Genomic DNA, 20189 nt, shown 5'->3' with positions numbered 1-20189 from the left:
TTTTGCCTGCTGCTGCTGCCTGCTGCAGCGCTGCCCTGAGCTAATAGCTTGTTTGACTGAAGCATATCTTCCTGAAAAGCACTGTCCTAACTAATAGATCAAGCTGGTAATTTGCTTCAGCATCTACACTAGGGGTCTCAAACTCAATTTACCTTAGGGCCAGTGCCAGTTCTCAAATCCTCCCAGCAGGCCAATGTCACTGAAGATGATGTTCAGGAAAAAAAAACCAACCCATTTATATTGTTTCAGAGTAGCAGCTGTGTTAGTTTGTATCCACAAAAAGACCAGTACTACTTGTGGCACCTTAGAGACTAACAAATTTGAGCATAAGCTTTTGTGGGCTATAGCCCACTTCATTGGACTCATAGACTGGAACATATAGTGAGGAGACAGATATACATACAGAGAACATTAAAAGGTGGGAGTTGCCCAACCAACTCTAAGAGGCTAATTAAGATGAACTGTTAGAAGAAAAAAAACTTTTGTAGTGATAATCAAGATAGCCCATTTAAGACAGTTTGACAAGATACTTTACTTAACATGGGGGAAATAGATTCAATGTTTGTAATGGCTCAGCCATTCCCAATCTCTATTTAAGCCTAAATTGATAGTATCAAGTTTGCATATCAATTCAAGTTCAGCAGTTTCTTGTTGGAGTCTGTTTTTGAAGCTTTTCTGTTGCAAAATTGCCACCTTTAAACCTGTTACTGAATGGCCAGAGAGGCTGAAGAGTTCACCTACTGGTTTTTGAATGTTATGATTCCTGATGTCAGATTTGTGTCCATTTATTCTTTTGCATAGAGACTGCCCAGTTTGGCCAATGTACATGGCAGAGGGGCATTGATGGCATATCACACTGGTAGATGTGCAGGTGAATGAGCCCCTGATGGTGTGGCTGATGTGATTAGGTTCTATGATGGTGTCACTTGAATAGATATGTGGACAGAGTGGGCATCACGCTTTGTTGCAAGGATAGGTTCCTGGGTTAGTGTTTTTGTTCTGTGGTGTGTGGTTACTATTTGTTTCAGGTTGGGGGGCTGTCTGTAAGCAAGGACAGGTCTGTCTCCCAAGATCTGTGAGTGAGGAATCATCTTTCAGGATAGGTTGTAGATCTTTGATGTGCCTGAGAGGTTTTAGTTGGGGGCTGAAGGTAATGGCTAGTTATATTGTATGACAATTTTATTTCTAAGAAACTTGAAATAAAAAAATACAACTTTTCACCCGCCAAAGTATTTATTTTTAGTGTTTACCCAACGCTTAGCACTGCCTCAGTGATGGAGCAGTTGAAATCTTCAGGATTGAAGCAGAGTTTGCATCAGATAGCGATGTTCAGTATTGTGAAAAAAGGTGACATTCTGCCCAGCAACTAATATCTCTGTCCCTCTCCGCCAGCCACCGGGAGCTGCAGGGGTAGCACCTGCTGCAGACAGCAGCAGCATGTCTCTCTTCCACAGGCTGCAGTGGGGAGGTTCTAGGGCCCCAGATGGCCCACACATTTGTAACTCTTAAACCCAGCAGCTGCTAATTCAAGTTCTACTAATGCAGGCCTTAGTGTAGCACAGACAGCCTGAGGCATGTTCTTCAGCTTCCCTATTTTTAACATTTGTAAATGTTGACACTAGAACTAGACAGTACTCCAGTATCTGTCTCACCACTCTAGTATACAGAGGGTAAAATCACCTCACTACTTCTGGTTAATCATCCAAAGACCTCATGTTAAGTATGACTCCCTAAAGCCTTTCCAGGGTAGTTTATCATCTGTATCTTAGAGGGACTCAAGAGTTTCAGTAAAATACATTGGGTAAAATTTTCAAAAATCAACAGGCACTACAGAGCCTAGGATGAAATTTTCAAAGAGAAAAATGGCAGGGGTTTAATTTCAATGGGAATTAATAGTAATAGGCCTAACCACCATTTGCACCTTCCAAAAAAAAAAGTCTCCCTTCAAGTTAAAGGGTGTTTGCATCATTTTAAATCAATGGGAATTAAGCAAATTTGAATATTTTACCTCTTATCCTTTGATTTTCCAATACATTGACACATGCACATAAAGCCCAGGTTTCATTACAAAACTTTATTCAAAAGATTCAGCTGACCTTTCACTTTTAAATGCAGACCATCCTCAATGTAAAAAGCCTTTGTACAATAATCTGAATCATAATACAAGCAGAAATGGGAGTATGAACTGGCAGACCAAATCTGTAATTAGGCAAGTTTTGGGGGTGATCACTCAAACCTAGGAAATAAATTAAGTTGCTACATTATTTAAATTATGAATTTTTGACCTCTCTCAAAGCTCAGTACTTCAGTTACATAATGATACTGCTTAATGTGACTTTGGCCTTCTCATACAATTCCTTGGATTGAACTGAGAAAGGAGTCAAGGAGTTTTTATTCCCAGAAGTCTCTTAAAAGGATGTAGTGTTCAATGTGTCTTTTTGGCTCGTAGTTTTTCCAATGTTTTCTGTAAGTAAAAATAGATGTTTGAATATCCAGCAGATTGACTTAGATTTGAAGTTTCTAAATAACAGGCTGGCAATGTTATGAATAACTAAATGCTCTATAGGAAGGGCATTAGCTAAGCTTCAATGTACTATTTGAATACCTGCCACAACAGCAGCTTGGATTATGCAGACAATGACATATTCCAAAAAATGGGATTCAGTGTGTTCAAATACATCAGTGTATTTGGCACAAGGCAACCCTATGTAAATAACAGAACAAGCACAGTAACTATTACATTTCTTCCTATTCCAGAAAGTCCTGCAGTGGATATTCTAACTACATCCCTCTGAAGGGATTTTCTCAGGCTAACCCTAAATTTGTTGCAATGAATGCAATAGTGTGCAAACAGCAGCGAGAAGTTTAAATCCTGATCTTCAGGTTTGGTTTAAATCAGGGGTCTCAAACTCAAATGATCACAAGAGCCACATGAGGACCAGTGCATTGACCCGAGGGCTGCATCACTGACATCGTCCCCCCAACTGCCTCTGGCCCCACCCCCACTCCACCCCTTCCATTAGGTCCCGCCTCTTCCAACCCCTTCCTCAAAGTCCCCACCCCACCACTGCCCCAGGGGGTGCAGGGTGCAGCAGGGGCTCAGGGCAGGGAGTTGAGGTGAAGGAGGTGTGCAAGGGGGCTCAGGGCAGGAAGTTGTGGTGCAGGAGTAGTTCAGGGTGCAAGCTCCAGCCCGGCACCGCTTACCTAGAGTGGCTCCGAGGTGGCAGTGGCACGGACCAGGGCCAGAGCAGGCTCCCTGCCCTGGCCCCCGCACTGCTCTGTCCCCGGAAGCAGCTGGAACCATGTCCCCCTGCAGCCCCTGGGGGAGGGGAAGGGGCTCAGAGTTCCATGCATCTGCTGCTCTTCCAGGTACCTCCCACGAAGCTCCCATTGGCCGTGGTTCCCTGTTCCTGGCCAATGGGAGCTGTGGGGGGCGGTGCCTGGAAGGAGGCAATGCAGGAGCCCTCTGCCTCCTTCTACCTCCCCCCTCCCCCCCGGACAGAAGGGGCATGCTGCCAGCTGCTTCAGAGAGCAGCACAGGGCTCACAGAGCCACAGGGGGCAATCCTGTGGGTAGGCAGAGGGGTGGGGAGCTTGGTGGGCTACACGCAAGAGCCCCATGGGCCGCGTGTTTGAGATCCCTGGTTTAAATCAAGTGAGTTCCATTTCAAAAACAACAACTAGTGTAACCTCTTAATAACTAGAAGAGGAACACTTGGACAGTAGGGCACCAAGATTTCAAACATTGACTCCTATGAGGGAAAAAAATCAGGATCAGATAATGATACTAAATCCAATTTTAATTTGTAGAGAAAAGTTTAGCTGATGAGACATGGAAGGGTTTCTTTCTTTCCCCACAGTTGTTTTGGCCAGTGTTCATAATTTAATGATACACCTTAGAGACCATAGCTCTCTAATGCTATTTTTCAACCTGGTCTTCATTGAAAAATGCAAAATTTGAGTATGTCAAATAATTTACAAATTAGTAGCTGAAAGCCCATAAACACACATCACATGGCTGTAATTCGTCACCATGAGATAGGGTGGTAGAATTTCATCATTACTGCAAGAACGGCTCACCTCCATATGCTTCAGATGAGCTCGTTTTTAATACTACATAGGTAGCAGTCTCATTAAAAAGGGAGTGCACCGACAGGGCAGTGGAATTAGAACTGCTCAGAACAACAGGCATTAAAGCAGAGAAATGCTAGACCAAGGGGTTTAAGATACTGTACCACATGCACTTGCCTTCTGAAACTCTTTAGCCTTTTCCCTGTTTTTAGCGTAGGTTTCTTGTCTTGATTTTTCTTCCTTTCTGATTTTCACTTCAGCTAGTTGATTATAAAGTCTGCCAAACAGTAAAAACGTGTATACTTCTTATTAATGGGGCTCAACTTAAAATTGAAGTGTTTATATTACGTATACAGGGTTAATAAACTGGAAACGATTAAAAAATGCAACTCTGGTTTATTTCTCTAGTATCCCAAAAATCCTTATTAGTATTTATATCCAGTAAGTTTATTACCCAGAGTTTTGAGGTTTATATTTCTTTTACTATATGTTATCACCTTGACATTTGACAGAATGTGACTGGCAATTTTCCCAATGTTTTACTGATTTAAAATCGTGAATTTTGATTTAAATAGTAAGCACACTGACATGAATAATTATTTCAGCTATAATAACTCAAACTGAGGTCACCGAAAGGGAAAAAACTGTTTGCTTGGAACTCTGTATGTCAAAAGTCTTTTCATTAAAGAGTGAAAAAACTCTGTATATAGCATAATTTATAATTATGGATAGCGAATGAGTTTAGATACAGCAAGACTTAGGCCAAGGTCTCAGCCTTACTTTGCCTGGCATGAGAGTTGTTTTGCCATCCCCCCATACATAGATTTGCTTAAATAATGCTACTGCTGGCTAGACAAAGGTGATGTTTTGTTCATAGAATGTGTTGCATTAGATTTTTGATAAAAGGAAAAGTTAATCAGTGTAATAAACATACAACCCTGTAATCCTAAAAGTGCCTTTTAGTGGGGAAAAATAAGGCTCATAGATTTTAAGGCCAAAAGAGACCAGCATGATCACCTAGTCAGACCTTGAGGAGGCCACTTAGGGATCTGGGGCAAAAATTGGTCCCGCTAGTGAAGGCAGGGGGCTGGACTCGATGACCTTTCGAGGTCCCTTCCAGTTCTAGGAGATTGGTATATCTCCAATTATTACCTTTAAAAAAAAAAATACACACACACCCCCCTCATAGAACTGGAAGGGACTGATTTTGCCCCAGATCCCTAAGCGGCCCCCTCAAAGAAAACAAAAAAACCCGAACAGGGTCTCTGCCAATCTGACCTGGAGAAAAATTGATTCCCTCCCCCAGTTTCCTACCTTGCACTTCCAACAAAAAGCACAAAATACTAGTCTCCACAAGCACTCATCTAATTTAAGTCTAAGGGGCTGAAATAAATGGGAGATCAGAAACCATCGCTAAAATTAAGGCTCTATATTACTACAACAGGAATTATTTCAGAAACAAAAGTAGTTTAATTTCTCCCAACTATATTCACACAATACCTTAAAGTGCGCTGCTGCATTTGAACATCTGCAGACCTTTTGTCCTCTTGAGAGCACACTTTCACTTCTCCCACTTTCTTCAATTGACTGACAACTGCACCTTTGTTTTAAACAAAATATTTTTAAAAAAAAAATTAAAAATGCAACTGAGGCCAGTCCAAAAGTGGGCTCATAAAGATCAGGGACAACAAAGTGAACTGGAGAAGTATCCACTATATAATCTTTACCAGGACAAGTTTACACCTTTTACAGACAACAGTTGAACACTGGCCTCAAAAGGCAGCAAGGTCTGAAACAAAAACAATCATGTTTCCTATTTTGGAGAAAACACATTTGAAAAGAAACAGGCTGGTAGAATGGACTCCATGGGGCAGAATTTTCTTTTTTGCGAGTAAGTCTCCAAATCTCAGCGAGGGACAATAGTAACCATCTTATCTCATACAGAGAACCACCACCAAGTTGCAAGGCTCTCTCAGTTTTTAGACTATTGTCTATAGTGGGCCAGAGAGTTAGCCTCTCAGAATGGTGCTAACTATGTACCTTATTTCCAGCTTTTAAATCCCATTAAAAGCAGCTAAAAATGTGTTACATTCTCAATACTGCTTTTTTATGTAAGCAATTACTGTTTTTCCAGGGATTTGCTATAAATAAGCAGGTGAAGAGGTGATCCTAGGATTATGAAAGAGGGTTAGGTATCTCTGAAACGCTCTTACTTAAGATGTAATCCAGGCAGTGAAAGACATTGAGAACCCCTGTTACAGAATATTCTGATCTGCAAGAGCAAAGATCCAAAAGTAGCAAAATCTATCCTGCTTTATAGAATAATTACTAGAAGAATCCCATATGCCTAATCCCTATTGCCAAATGAAATTTACCAGAAGTAGGAGAATCCTCCTTTGGCATGTTAAATCTTTCAGTCTTGTCCCTTTGAAACAGCTTAGCTTGAGGCTGTTCAGAACTTCTCTCTCTCTTTTGTATTTCTTCTACTCTTTTACAGGACTTCTGGATGAAGTTTTTCTTTCTCCTTAAAAATGATTCTTGTAAACTACCTGGTGTGGAAGTGAACTCTAGCAACATGACTGTGAAGAAAGGAGGAAGGTCTCAGTGCTTTTGATTTTATCACTGATAGGATAATCAGCTTTAGTAACCTATGAATTTAAATAACTGTCCTAAAACTGAGCTTTACTGTTTTCATGGATTGTACCAGGGTTTGATTTGAAGAGAATTAGGAAATTTACTAAACAAACAGCAATTCAGATTTATGCTTCCTACAGTTATTTTAAAGTTACAGTGCACGTACATAGCATTTTGTATTTGCAATACATGTTACTAAATCTTAATACCTTAAAACATACTATAAACAATAGGGTCCAAATTACAGACAGACATTCTCAAACCACTGAGCAGATCTAGCTTGTCAGAGAAGTACTTCTTATTTTAAGAATGCTCCACAGTATACAAGGCACCCCTCCATGCCAATCCTCAGAACTTTGGTCTGAGGATTTTACAAATTAATACACGTCTACCCCGATATAACGCGGTCCTCAGGAGCCAAAAAAAATCTCATCATGTTATAGGTGAGACCGCGTTATATCAGGGTAGGGAGAGGAACTGCTCCTCACCCGAGCTCACCTTCGCTCTGAGTGCACCGCCACCGCTCCGCTTCTCTCTTCCTCCCGGCGGCATGCACAGGGGAGGAGTTGGAGATGAGCTGGAGCAGTTCCCCTGCACCCTGTTACTTGCTGCGACCCTTCCCGGGGCCCCCCCCCACCCCAGCTCACCTCCGCTCCGCCTCCTCCCATGAGCGCGCCGCAGCTCCGCTTCTCCCCCCTCACCCCCCAGGCTTGCAGCGCTAAACAACTGATTGGCGCAGCAAGCCTGGGGGGGGAGGAGAAGCAGAGCTGCAGAGCGGAGGTGAGCTGGGGCGGGGGCGGCTGGGGAGGGCTGCAGCAGGTAACAGGTGGGTGCAGAGGAACCGCTGGTGGTAACACAAATTTGGATATAACAAGGTAAAACAGCCCAGTCTCCCAGAGAGCTGCTTTACCGTGTTATATCCGAATCCGCGTTATATCGGAACGCATTATATTGGGGTAGAGGTGTACTAAGGGGCAGGAGACCAACAAGAAATTAGGAAAGATGGAGAACATTACATATTACGCAATGGCTCGGCAAAGCTGGTGGTACGTTATGATGGAGCGGAAGACTTTTCTAATTAGTGGAAAGGATAGAATGTTTAAATGAGAGGAGTTAATAAGCTTCTTGTTGAAGTAAGTCTTCAAGACGGGCAATGCTGAAATAGACTTTTCAATAGGAACAGGCAAAAAAAGTTGTTTCCATGGTACAGCGGCATACATTGGACCTGGACGATATCTAGTATAATGCTGTAATGAATGGTGGCATATACTTATATAATTACAAGCCTACCGTAAGTGGAGCTGTATTTTACCAGTGTTTTAATATTTTGGAGATTCTCTGTTTCAGTTCTAATGAGTATACTGAAGTTACACATGAATACCTGCAGACTGATGTAACGGAGACTGATCCTCATTAGGACTCTGAGCTATTGCAGAGTAGTCAGAAAGCGTGAAAACAGAGTAATCTGCTTCTGGGTCTAAAGGTAAAAATTCTCTCCCCTGTTGCAAGACAGAAGAATCAATTGGTATAATGTACTTAGAACAGGCTACACATGTTAGTGAAGTAATATTAATCCATCTCCATTGTTGTCAAGGAACAAACAATTAAGGAGCCAACGGAATGAGATCTTTCTTCATTAGCACAGATGCAATAAAAATGTAGTTAGCACACAGCAGCAGGGAATCCTAAAAGCCATTTTATAAAGATTTCTCTTACAACAACAAAAATCAGATCCTTACCTGTAAAGCCCCTTTTCCCCATCAAGTTCAAATGTCTCATGTTTGCTTCAGGACCCAGTTTTGCCCCCACCTACATTTGATTGCTTTTCTTCCTGTTCCATCTCTAGCTCCCACATCCACTCTCACACAGTTCTGTCTCCTTCTCCTATTCTCAGATAAATGTTATTCCCCAAAGCTGCCCCAATGTTTACAACAGCCTCCAACTGTCTATTCTCAATTTCCTCCACTGTCTAATTGCTTCTTAAAAGCCACCTTCATGCTCTTGGAGCTCTTCACTATCTCTCTATGCCCTCTTGCAATTGAATTATTATTCATTTGAATGTATGTGATCATCTTCCCAAGATAGCAGCTATGTTAGCATGTTCCTTCCAAACACTGGCTGGCATTAACTATATTACAGTCATCCACATAGTCTTGAGAAAATGTATCTTCTTTGAATAAATTACCCTGTGATCATCCACTGTCAGAATGGTTTAATCCTAACTGGCATTATCTGTAGAGTTTGGAACTGGTCAGGGACAGTTTGTGGACAACATATGAGCATCTGAATAGGGACAAAATGACCTAGGTCAAAGAGAACCCAACCAAGGAAATGCCTGGAAAACTGGCAGTTCTCAGATGAGGAAACAATGATTCACAACCTGATTTTAAAGTTTTATCATTAGCATCCTCATGGACCTTTCCAGAGCTGTTGAAATATCCTGAGGATGGAACAGTTGCTACACTACTTGAGTCATGCAACGCTGAGGAAAAGCTATAGTTTATCCACTGAGAAAGAAAAGGGAGGATTGGACAGTGAGAGACCCCTAAACATTGTCTGAATTTCAGTTCCAGAAGTCTCATTAAAAGTCTACTACAAAATACCCTGGGGCAAGTTTCCTACATTAGAATAAGAAAGCCTGCAGTCAGAACTTAAATAGTATGCTCACACCCACTGACTTAGTCATTCAGTACCCTAGGGGGTTTGGGAACCTCATTTGTTTAATTTGAGCAAAAAAGACACAAAAAGGATACTATAATAAAGACTAGTGCAGTAATGCAATGAGCCCACCCTCTTCTGTCTATTCTAAGAACTGCAGATGGCTCTGAAGTGTGCCGCTATCCAATACCTGGATGCCCTTTCTCTGGTAAGGTAATAGGATTTTTGCCTTTCCCATTGAGTCTTCCAGGAATGGGTTATTGCTCTCTCTTACTAACAGAGGACATTTCTGTTCGTCTGACAGTGTGAACTTTGGAGTACTCCATCTCAACTAAGCTGCTGGGGTACGGCAAAGGACGAAGTGAAGGAAGCAGGATGGATTTCAGTTCTCTGCATCAACCCAACCTACCAGACATGGCATTACCACCAAATGGCTCAAATATTTGCAAATCTGGAGAACCCAAAACATGCTAATGATCTACAATATTGTATTACATGCTTTAAAATTACCAAGTTTCTTCTTATTCTTACTAAAGCAAAAAATCAGCAGTACCCAGGCTCAAAATGATGAGAGATGATCAAGATTTACCTCAGAACAACTTTTAAGTTCAGAATGGCCAGCATATGCCAGGCTATCAAACTTATTCTCTCTTTTTTTCTCTTGGCTAATGTGTTCCGAGTCTGATTCTGCAACACTGATGTCATTTGAGCTTATCAGAGTCAGTTCAGGTTCTTCCATAATACCATGCCCTGACTCTGTCTCCTAGAAAATACAGAAGACATCATCAAGGTAAAAATCAATATTTCTAGCAACGTTTGTTAGCCTGTTACAAAGGGAAGAATTGTTCAACATACAGATAAAAAAGAAAATGTGCTCCAGGAATTGAAAGAAATACCTCAGGCAAAGTGCTCTTCCCACATTTATTGATGTACTCAGAACTCTCCAAAGGAGCTCAGTCCAACCTAAATATTTAATTTGCCATTGTACAAAACCTCCTTTCTACCCCTCCTCTAAACCGGAATTCTAGTCACAGCCTGAAAGCTAAATTCTTGGCAAACAACAGTAGCTTTTGTTTGATCCTTAAGGGAACAGCATTTAGAACACAGCTTTGTTGTTTTCCTAAATTAAGCATTTTAACCGTATCTTCTTTTACCATAATTGCTAGCCTTTTCTCAATGAAAATCTAGACCTAAAATGACGAAGATCAGTATAATTTCAGATTAAATTACACAAGTTTTGAGAAGTCTTCAACTAAAATTGTAAAGTGAACTCTGCTAAATTTTCCAATTACAAAAAGGTCTAAAATAGCTTGGAGCAATTGGTTGAAATCTGAATGGCATTTAACTCACTAACAATTACCTTGTGAAACCTTTATTTCACTCACCCAGACAGGCACACGGCTTTGTAAGGAATGTGACCCTGAACTTATTGTGAGCACTGAATTAGAATTTTGGTTTTGGGGTATTTCTGGTAAACCACCATTTTGTTGTCTAGTTGCTTGTGAAGGGCTGATGTAGATTTCTGAGTCTATTGCTCTAGGCATTCTAGATGACATCTGAACTTCTAGAATGCTTTGTTCTTCCTCCAATATATTTTTACTGCACTGTGAATGGTCACCTTCCACAATCCTATTTGCTTCAATTCTAAGAACTGGGGTTTCAGCAAGCTCCTTGTGCTTATTTGGTGTCACAACAGGTAATTCTTCAAAACACAAGTTCTCTTTACTCAGTTCCACAACTTCTTTTACTGAATGTTCAGTCAGGAGAGTCTCATTTTCTGTAATCTGTGTTGTAATTAGCTGATAAAATGAACCCAGTTCTTCCAATGAACTCAGAGTTGGACTCCGCAGGTTTTCCACTGAAGACTGGAGATTAGTATTCTCTATATTTCTCGCCAGACCCTCATATTGGTCTCCAACAGGTGAAACGTAGTTCTCATTCTCTGATTTTTTAATTTTAGAATTTTGTTCAAATACAATGCGAAGACCTATTGGTTGTTCAGTACTCTGGCTGTGCTCATTCAGGGTAGATTCCAACTGAAGAGGGTGAAAAGATTCTTCAGAACCTGCTTGAAAAAGTCAGACTGTCAGAAAAGTCTAAATACATACAATAGAGTTTACAAAAAGGAAGCAAGCCATGGTCTAGAAAGTAATTATTTATACATTTAAGAAAAGCATAGTAAAATAGGCAACAATGTTTTAAATACAGTAATTTCATTCCAGTACACAATATTCACATTTATTAAGATATTATGGTGTTTTTATGTCAATTTGGTGAATTAGAATGAAATTCTTCCTAGATAGCCCAATATCCAAATCATAAAAAACCCAAGTATTAATCAGGAAAGTATCTTAATTTAAAAATAGTTATTTTACACAAAATAATTTTGGTTTCTTTTAAACAATCTCCAATAGCTTTATATTTCTTGACATAGTAACTTGTCCTTTTTCTTTAATGTTTAGGGCTAGATTCTCTGCTGGTGTAAGCTGGCACAACTACACTGAAGTCAATAGAGCTGCACCAATTTATACCAACCCTTAGAATTTGGCCCTTGTAAACCATTCTCAGTTAGAAAGCCTTAGCATTTCAAGCCTCTCTGACAGTCTCTCTAAAGGAAGCAAAAGAAGAAAAAAAAATAATTACTGGTGCTGAATACATTAACAGTAGAAAAAAAATCAGGACAGCCTGTTCTTTCTCATAAAGGCCAATTACAACAGGTGGTTATTCTCACTTGGATTTCCCATAAGATCTACACATACAAAACAAGTTATACTTAGGAGACACTTAGATACTACAGCAATGGGATTATATCTATCTAATAAGAGGTTTTGATTCTAGGGTTTTTAACTGACAATATTTGGAAGTTAGCAGATGTATATTTGAAAGAATGCTTATTACATATACATTCAAATATATATGGGGGAGGGATAGCTCAGTGGTTTGAGCATTGGCTGCTAAACCCAGGGTTGTGAGTTCAATCCTTGAGGGGGCCACTTCAGGATCTGGGGCAAAAAATCAGTACTTGGTCCTGCTAGTGCAGGCAGGGGGCTGGACTCGATGACCTTTCAAGGTCCCTTCCAGTTCTAGGAGATAGGTATATCTCCATTTTTTTTTTAATTATTATTATTTTTTTACATCTCTCTAAATATGGTAATAAGATATCACTGACAAGCAGGCTCATGTCACACACAAATAGACTTTGTGATATGCAGACAACTTTCAAAATTTTCCCTATGGCCAAATCCTGCAAACCTTAACACAAGCAAAACATCTGTAGTTTAACTTGACTAAGGCGTCATCCCATGGTGAACAGCAGCAGCAAAAAATACTGAAGTCCACAGGAACAACTCATACTTTGAGATTAGTCATTGCTTAAAAAAGACTTCAGATGACAGACCTAAAATTTGATTGATCTTAAAAATGCCCATAGTAATGCATGTCACATAATTTTATTGTATTTTCAGTACATGAAATAATTGGTTTTGGAGAGACGGAATTTACAAAGATTAAGAAAAATTAATGATTTAAGCTAAAATTACAATTTTAAATTCTACCCTTAAATCACTATTATGTCTAGATATTGAGCATCATACATTCTGCATTTGGATCTCTGCAATACCCAGGGACAGCAAGGTGAGTTAGACAGAATGGGTGCCCACAGCTTTAAAATGTTAACAGCATTTTTTCCTTTTGGTTGAGAGCACTGTATCAATAAATAAGCAGTACCTATACATTACAGAGTGGTCCAAATATAAAAATTACATATGCTCTCAAAGGAAATGTATACCAAAGTCAGTCAATTTTAATAATTGGGAAGGCAAAGAACTGGATTGTGTAATTCCTGGGAATGTCACCCAACAGCAGAAAAACTAAGGAACCAGGTCTGTGGACACAGTCTTGTTCAATAGCAGTGGGGGCACAGAGTAAGAGCTAAGCTATGACATTGGAAAGAAGACAGAGTATATATCGAACAGCTAGCAGTGTCTCACTAACTTCAAAAGAACACAATTGCAGGGGACCAAACAACTATAAATCTTCACGTTTAGACATTAAAAACAGATCCATACCCAGAGTAACATTTGCCTTAATTGACTCTTCTGCTTGTGATGTAGTATTGTTTAGCTTCTTTGTATTAAGAAAAGAATGCAGATTGTAACTTCTCGCTTTCAAGTTAGAGGGCGTGGCTTCAGGAAATACAGATGTGTCTTGACTTTGGATTGAGAAAGCTAAACTCTAGTGGCAGAAGAATCAAGGCAAAGAGTTTAGTTATTGATCATGGTTAAATATTCTCAAATATAGTGCAAGAGAAAAACTGCAACAGTAATTTGTAACATTTCTTTCAGATCCATTTCTATCACAAAAAGCAAATTATTGTGAACTACACTGTCAGTTCTAGATTAAAAACACAAACTTGCCACTGTATTTTCTGAAAATGTCAAAAGATTAAGTTTCTAATCACATAACATTATAACCTTACATAAATTGCATGCCTTCCCTTATTTCAAAACTTTGTGTAATACCTTGCTAAAATCTTTGCTGTCTTCAGAAATCCTATGTTGAGAAAGGGATGACGAGATATCAAAGTCAGGACTTGGTTCCAAAGGCTGAAAAAGCTGATGTTGAAAGTTAGGGAAATTTCTTTCCATATCAGAAAAATCGAGTCCAATTGATGGAGCTTTAAAAAAAACGTGGAAAATTTATTTTTAAAAAATGCAAACCTGGCACTTACAGCTCAGGTGCTATAAATGTAATGCATAAGACTTAAAAAGTTTATAAATAGTTTTTGTAAGTATTGTGTGTTAAAACAGGCTATCTACATCACTGTATCTCTGAAGTGATGCATGTGTATACAATACCCATACAGGCTGTGCTGAGTCAACTCTTAAAAGTAAAAACTAAGATTGCTTTCAAGTATTCCGGGATAGTGACAAACTAAAATGCTGAAGCTAAGTAGTAATTCATGACCATATTGTTATACTTTCATGCACAGTCTTCTAATTTGAAGGCACAGAGTATTAACAAAAACTTCAAGGGTCTATAAATAAATGCTATATAAATTACATCTCATCTTCTTTAACATATTTGGTTTAAAATACTAGTATTTATTATTTACTGTTAGCTGTGCATGTGTGTGTTTTCCACTACAGACTGAGATAAATCAATGGTAAAAAAATATCTTGAAACCACCCAATTATCCTACCAGCTGCACAGGTACAACTTCCTCTGAAGGCAATGGGAGTTGCACATATGCAACTGACTATATAATTGGGCCTCTGATCCTTTTGGCATGTGGCCACAGGGTGCAGAATATCAGCAGAACAAGGAACATCAACATGTAATATTATCTAGTGATTAACAAAATGTAATTAAAATTTGAATACAGATTAAATATATGTTCTTGTTAAACTCCTTTTCACAGTATACTTCTAGTTCTTGTATTCAGTCTTCATATTCTAAACAGGTTATTACCATGGAAAGATGTACTGTTTTCAGGTAACCAGTTCAAATCTTTCGTATATTTGTCTATGATCTGCTGAATTTGACTTCTATTAGAGATAAAATTCTCTTCTGCAGGCAGATGAAATTCAGAAACTTCAGAAGAATTCTCTTGCCTCTGCTGAGCAGTGGTAGGTGTTGGAGATGCTGACGAGTCCCAAGGGCTGCTTGCTGTTTCTCTTAATATCCTATCCTCTGCACTATTTGAAGACGACAACTCTGGAAGATAAACCATAAGTCTGACACCCAGTTTTGCAAATAAGCCACTTAAGTGAACTTGTCTGAAAATAAACTTTTGTTCGACAGCATAAACCTTGAAACAATGTAAACTGAAGATTTTTTTTAAAATGTCCTCTATCACAATTCTCTCCCATATAAAACTTAACAGCAATTTCTATAAATCTACATGGACAATACCTAATTATATAATGCTCAATGGAGCTTAGCAACTTCAAAGGATGAAGATCTTTACCCTCTCTCTCAGGCACATATATGGTCTGCAATGCTACAGCATCCGAGCGCCTCTCAATTTTTTAGTGTATCCTTAAACACTCATTACGTAGGGCAGTGCCAGTTTGCCTTTTAAAAAATTTACATAACATGACAAGTAAAAGTGTTATTAAATATTTTGAGAAATCTTTAATCAGAAGAGTGTATTCAAAAAGAGTAAAGAAAAGTTAGTCACAATGATAACCTGGTCACACTGATGTGCATGTTTTATGTTTACTAACTTGTCATATCGTTCACATTCACTCTAACTCAAGACCATGAAATTTCTTCCCCAAATGAGATTTTCCCAGAAAATTATGAACATATAAAAACGATCAGACCTGATAAAACCAGACCTCTAAGGCTTGCTATAAAGTGTATGCTATGAAAAAATCTCAAGTTTGTGATCACTGTTCCAACTGTCAAGTAATACTGAAACTCATAGATAGCTGTAGAAGAGCAAAGATTTACTGTATGTGCTGATTAGCCGTCTAAATTGTTAATTTTTTTTTCTGAATAAACATTTCATAGTTTGTTTTCTTTTTTCAATTTTGCCAACTTGAAAACCTGAGGTATTTCAGACAACAGTACTTGTAACATCAGTTGCCATTTGCCAAAACTACTGCAGTTGTAGTTAACATGCTAATATGTTTAGCTTACTTGAAAGTCAAATAAAGTTACAACCATAGAACATGCATTACATTTTATTTATGCCCTATTTCAGAGGGCAACATTAACAAGGCTTAAGTCAAGTTTCACATTAATCAATCTTCTTTCGGAGGAACTCACTAATGTCAAAGTATTAGACTCATTTTCCTTTATAATATTGTAAATAAAATCCAGTTTATAAGAAAAAAATATTTACCACTGTTAGCAGGGCTTAGGTCCAACTTTTCACTGGTTAAAAAACTGCCAGTGGAAATTGTTGTTGAAGACAAATAATCACAGGCTGCCTCTCGTGCACAAGCCTGTGGAGCAAAACTGGTTGTCCATCCTTTAGAAAGTGCTACCTACGGTCAAGAAAATATGACTATAGCATTGCGTAGGAACAAGACAAATTATTTAAAATATAAACACTTAATTCTGAGCTCAGTTCAAGTGTAGAAACCTTCATTATTTGAAGAGTCAGACAAAATAAAGGTTCATCATTGCTCAGTAAAATTTCCTCACACATGCATGTGCACACACACACACACACCCCCTCCCCCCCCCCACACACAACGGCATACAACCACATTCTCAAGAACCATTATATTGCTTCCCAGAACTGTATATAGATCATACACCATGTAAACCAGGTGATCTACTGGTGCTCAGATTTGGCTATTTCTCATCACAGATCTACTTCAATAATAAAAGAGCAGATCTCAGAGGAACAGAAGTGCAGTATCGGAAAGCCTCCATGTTTATTTTATAGGTGACATGCAAAGGAAGATTGCTGGGTTTGTGCCTTTTTTGCTTCTTTATGTCATATAAATGGGGCCAGAAAAGGTTTATTTTATTTTTTAGAAATTTTGCTTTGTTTTAAATTGTAAAAAATATCAGGGATACAAAGTTCTCTCCCCTGTTTTTACTGGACAAATCCTTAGAAGACCAGGAAAGCTGGAATAAGTGCTCTCTTAGTCCTGAACTGAAAGGGACAAGATATTTGAATGTTTCAAAGATTTTGCTGCTGTCCTTTTTAAAGTGTTAACACAACAGGTTTAAATGACTTAAAACCCTTTTATCTATCAGTTACTCAGAAACTTGTAATATTCACACCACTTCTCTAGTAGTTTATGAAAACTTGCAGGAAATAAAGGGCAAACAAGACCTGAATTTCTACTGAAAAAGGAAGCAGAATTGCATGTGTGTTTTACACATCATAAAACAACAAAACTCTCCCTGCCCCCAGCAAAATACTTTGCAGGTCACCTTCAAACTCATATTTCAAGTTAATAAAAAGGTCTAGGAAATATTAAAACAGTCAGCAGAATTTAAGTAGTATGGTTATTTTAAATGACATGATATATTAATTTCCAGTATAACTAACCGTGCTATCAGGTCTAAATGATGGCCCAGAATCTCTAATTACTCCCCTTCCAACGTCAGCGGCATAAATTGGTAAATCTTGACCCATGACAACAGAATCCTTGGGTTTGGCTGTAAATCAAAAACAGGAAATGGCTGAAAGTCCAACGCTACCAAATTCTGAACACTAGATGGCAACTATACTTAATCCTGCTGCCTCAGTTCCTATATAACTTGTTGACTTCTGTTCATGTTTACCTCTCCTTTATCACCTATAAAAGACTATCTGCGCCACTGTGTTACTTCCAAGAACAGTAATTGCACTGGTAAATACAGAGTGCTTCTCCTTAGTTGGCTTTTCTACAATTTACAAATGCCAAGGATACACTCTTTTTTGCAAAATATTATCTGAAGAACTTAATCAGTGGGGGAAGTATGACATCAAAAGTTAGAGAAAGAAAACTGTTACCTAGAACAGTGGTTCTCAACCAGGGGTATGTGTACCCCTAGGGGTACGCAGAGGTCCATCAACTCATCTAGATATTTGCCTAGTTTCACAACAGGCTGCTACATGAAAAGCATTAACAAAGTCAGTACAAACTAAAATGTCATTTTATTTTATAATTATATGGTAAAAATGAGAAAGGAAGCACTTTTTCAGTAATCGTGTGCTGTGACACTTTCGTGTTAGGTCTGATTTTGTAAGCCAGCCTCCTGAAAGAGGTACAGTAATCTGGAAAGGTTGAGAACCACTGACCTAGAAGGCCAAGAGCTCCCTCTTTGAGGTCAGTTAGAGAAAGGACTCTCAGATCTCACCTCCCAATCTTTTGAAATAGAAACACAAAGACTGGTGCAGATAACACGAAGATTGGTGGAGTGATAAATAACCAGGAAAGGGCAGTAATACAAGTGCTCTGGATCGCTTGGTAACATGGGCCCATTTAAACAAAATGTGATTTAATACAGTCAAATGCAAAGTTCTACATCTAGGAACAAGGAATGCAAGCCCGATCTATAGCATGAAGGACTATATTCTGAAAAGCAGTGACTCTGAAAAGGATTTAGAGATCAGAGTGGACAAGTAGCTCAAAATGAGTTTCCAGTGTGATGCTGTGGCAAAATGGACTAGTGCAAGCAGGGAAGTAGCAGTAGGGAGGTGATTTTACCTGTGTATATGGCATTGGCGAGACTGATACCAAAAGACTGTGCACAATACTTTAAACAAGATGTTGAAAAATTGAACAGGGTACAGAAACAAGCCACAAACATTATTCAAAATGCCTTACAGAGAGACAGAGCTCAAACTGTTTAGTTTATCAAAAAGAAGAGTGAGACTTGATTTGATTACAGTGTATGTGTCCTTCACAAAGAGCAAATACCAGGTGCTGAAGAATTCTTCAATCTAGTGTAGAAAGGCATAATAAAGACCAAAGCTGAAGCCAGACAAATTCAAACTAGAAACCAGGCAAAAACAATTTTAAACAGTGAGGGCGATTAGCTGCTGGAGCAGACTACCAAGGAAAGTGATGGAGTCTCCATCTCTTGATGTCTTCAGACTAAGACAGGATGCCTTTCTGGAAGACATGCTTTAGCTAAACACAAGTTATGATGTAGGTCCAGTGGTTCTCAACCTATACACCATCATGGGCCGCGTATGTGGCGCACAATGTGTTACGTGGGCCACATCTAATACTATCTCTATGGCCCTGAGGATGTCACATTGGCTGCAGGTTGAGAACCAATGCTGTAGTCAAACACAAATTGTTGGGCTCAATGCAGGCGTGATGGGGTGAAATTTAACAGCCTCTGATATACAGGAAGTTAGACCAGGTGATCTAATATTGCCTTCTAACTTTTAAAAAACTATGCTATAATTGAAAAAAAAAATGTGTTGCATTAGTGTATAGCACTAATGTCTGTTTATTCTTGTGATATTAACATAGGGATGAATACATCACAATTTCACATCCTAGGCCAAATGAATTGCTGATCTCTGTGGAGTTAGCAAAGAGAAGTTTATCCTGATCTCATTGCTTAGTTACAGTAGTGAAGAACACAGTATTTGGAAGATGGCAACAGAAACTGCAAAAGCACTAGTTTTCTTGGTTTGACCCACTCAAAAACCAATTATCTCCCACAGCCTCCAGCATCCTGTAAGAGATTCTTATACTTCAATATGCTGGCTATTACACTGTGGCAATGAAAGTGAGTATTTTTGCAAAATTAAAGCCAGAATACATCTTATTTATTCACTGGAAGTACTGTTGTTGTAAACTAGTAATAAGGATTTGAATAAACATTTCTAAGACAAAGCTCCAGTCAAGAAGCTGCTCCATGAGAAACATGAAAAAAAAATCCCAAGATTGGCTGGGATAAGCAGGGAGACAAACCCTTCAGAGCTAAGTCAAGAGGCATGTTTCAAGCTAGGTTCCTAAACTGACACCAACATGACAATCCAACCTGCAATAATGCCTTTATGGGCAGGTATTTTGGATTAAAAGTGGATAGCTGGGCAAAATGAAAATGGATCAGAAAAGGAACAATGTTTGGTTAGCAGCTCTGACAGGGATAACAATGTGGAAGTAAAATCACATCTGGAACAATACTAGCAGGGCTGAGCAGATGAACATGGAATGGCGCTTAAGGCTGGAAAATTTAAGGTGTTTTTATATAAAATCTAGTTACTATTTTAAACCAAAATACTATACAACACAGCTATATATAATTTGCCTACCCCATACACATTCAGATTTTTTTAAAAAAAGTATCTTTAGTCACTATCTTATTAAAACCAGAGTTAGTAAAAAGAAAATATATGGTTGGCAGGAGTAC

General features: G+C 38.9%; 1 protein-coding gene and 1 non-coding gene across 8 annotated transcripts in view; both read right to left on the bottom strand.

Moving 5' to 3' along the window:
- Positions 1–2059: 2059 nt before the first annotated feature.
- Positions 2060–20189, bottom strand: part of CEP295 (centrosomal protein 295) — a 55579-nt gene continuing 37449 nt past the window's right edge. Inside the window, exons 18-29 of one of the 7 annotated variants that reach the window (XM_039495077.1) lie at positions 17380–17489; positions 16213–16357; positions 14832–15077; positions 13883–14037; positions 13430–13595; positions 10748–11430; positions 9952–10125; positions 8086–8203; positions 6446–6649; positions 5571–5670; positions 4248–4347; positions 2060–2464 (exon numbers count right to left, since the gene is read on the bottom strand). In XM_039495077.1, the coding sequence (XP_039351011.1) occupies positions 2426–2464; positions 4248–4347; positions 5571–5670; positions 6446–6649; positions 8086–8203; positions 9952–10125; positions 10748–11430; positions 13430–13595; positions 13883–14037; positions 14832–15077; positions 16213–16357; positions 17380–17489 (2240 nt within the window). In that variant the 3' untranslated portion in view covers positions 2060–2425. Of the gene's footprint in view, positions 2465–2513; positions 2705–4247; positions 4348–5570; positions 5671–6445; positions 6650–8085; positions 8206–9951; positions 10126–10722; positions 11431–13429; positions 13596–13882; positions 14038–14831; positions 15078–16212; positions 16358–17379; positions 17490–20189 lie in introns of those variants that run through there. The other 6 variants (XM_039495058.1, XM_039495069.1, XM_039495064.1 and 3 more) reach the window with 6 other exon arrangements.
- On the bottom strand, positions 16607–16689 carry LOC120396144. Its single transcript, XR_005593011.1, has one exon. It is a non-coding gene; the product is annotated as a small nucleolar RNA U2-19 (small nucleolar RNA).

Source organism: Mauremys reevesii, linkage group 1 (assembly GCF_016161935.1).
Source record: "Mauremys reevesii isolate NIE-2019 linkage group 1, ASM1616193v1, whole genome shotgun sequence".
Taxonomy (NCBI): domain Eukaryota; kingdom Metazoa; phylum Chordata; order Testudines; family Geoemydidae; genus Mauremys; species Mauremys reevesii.
This window is presented reverse-complemented; position numbering and strand designations above follow the sequence as displayed.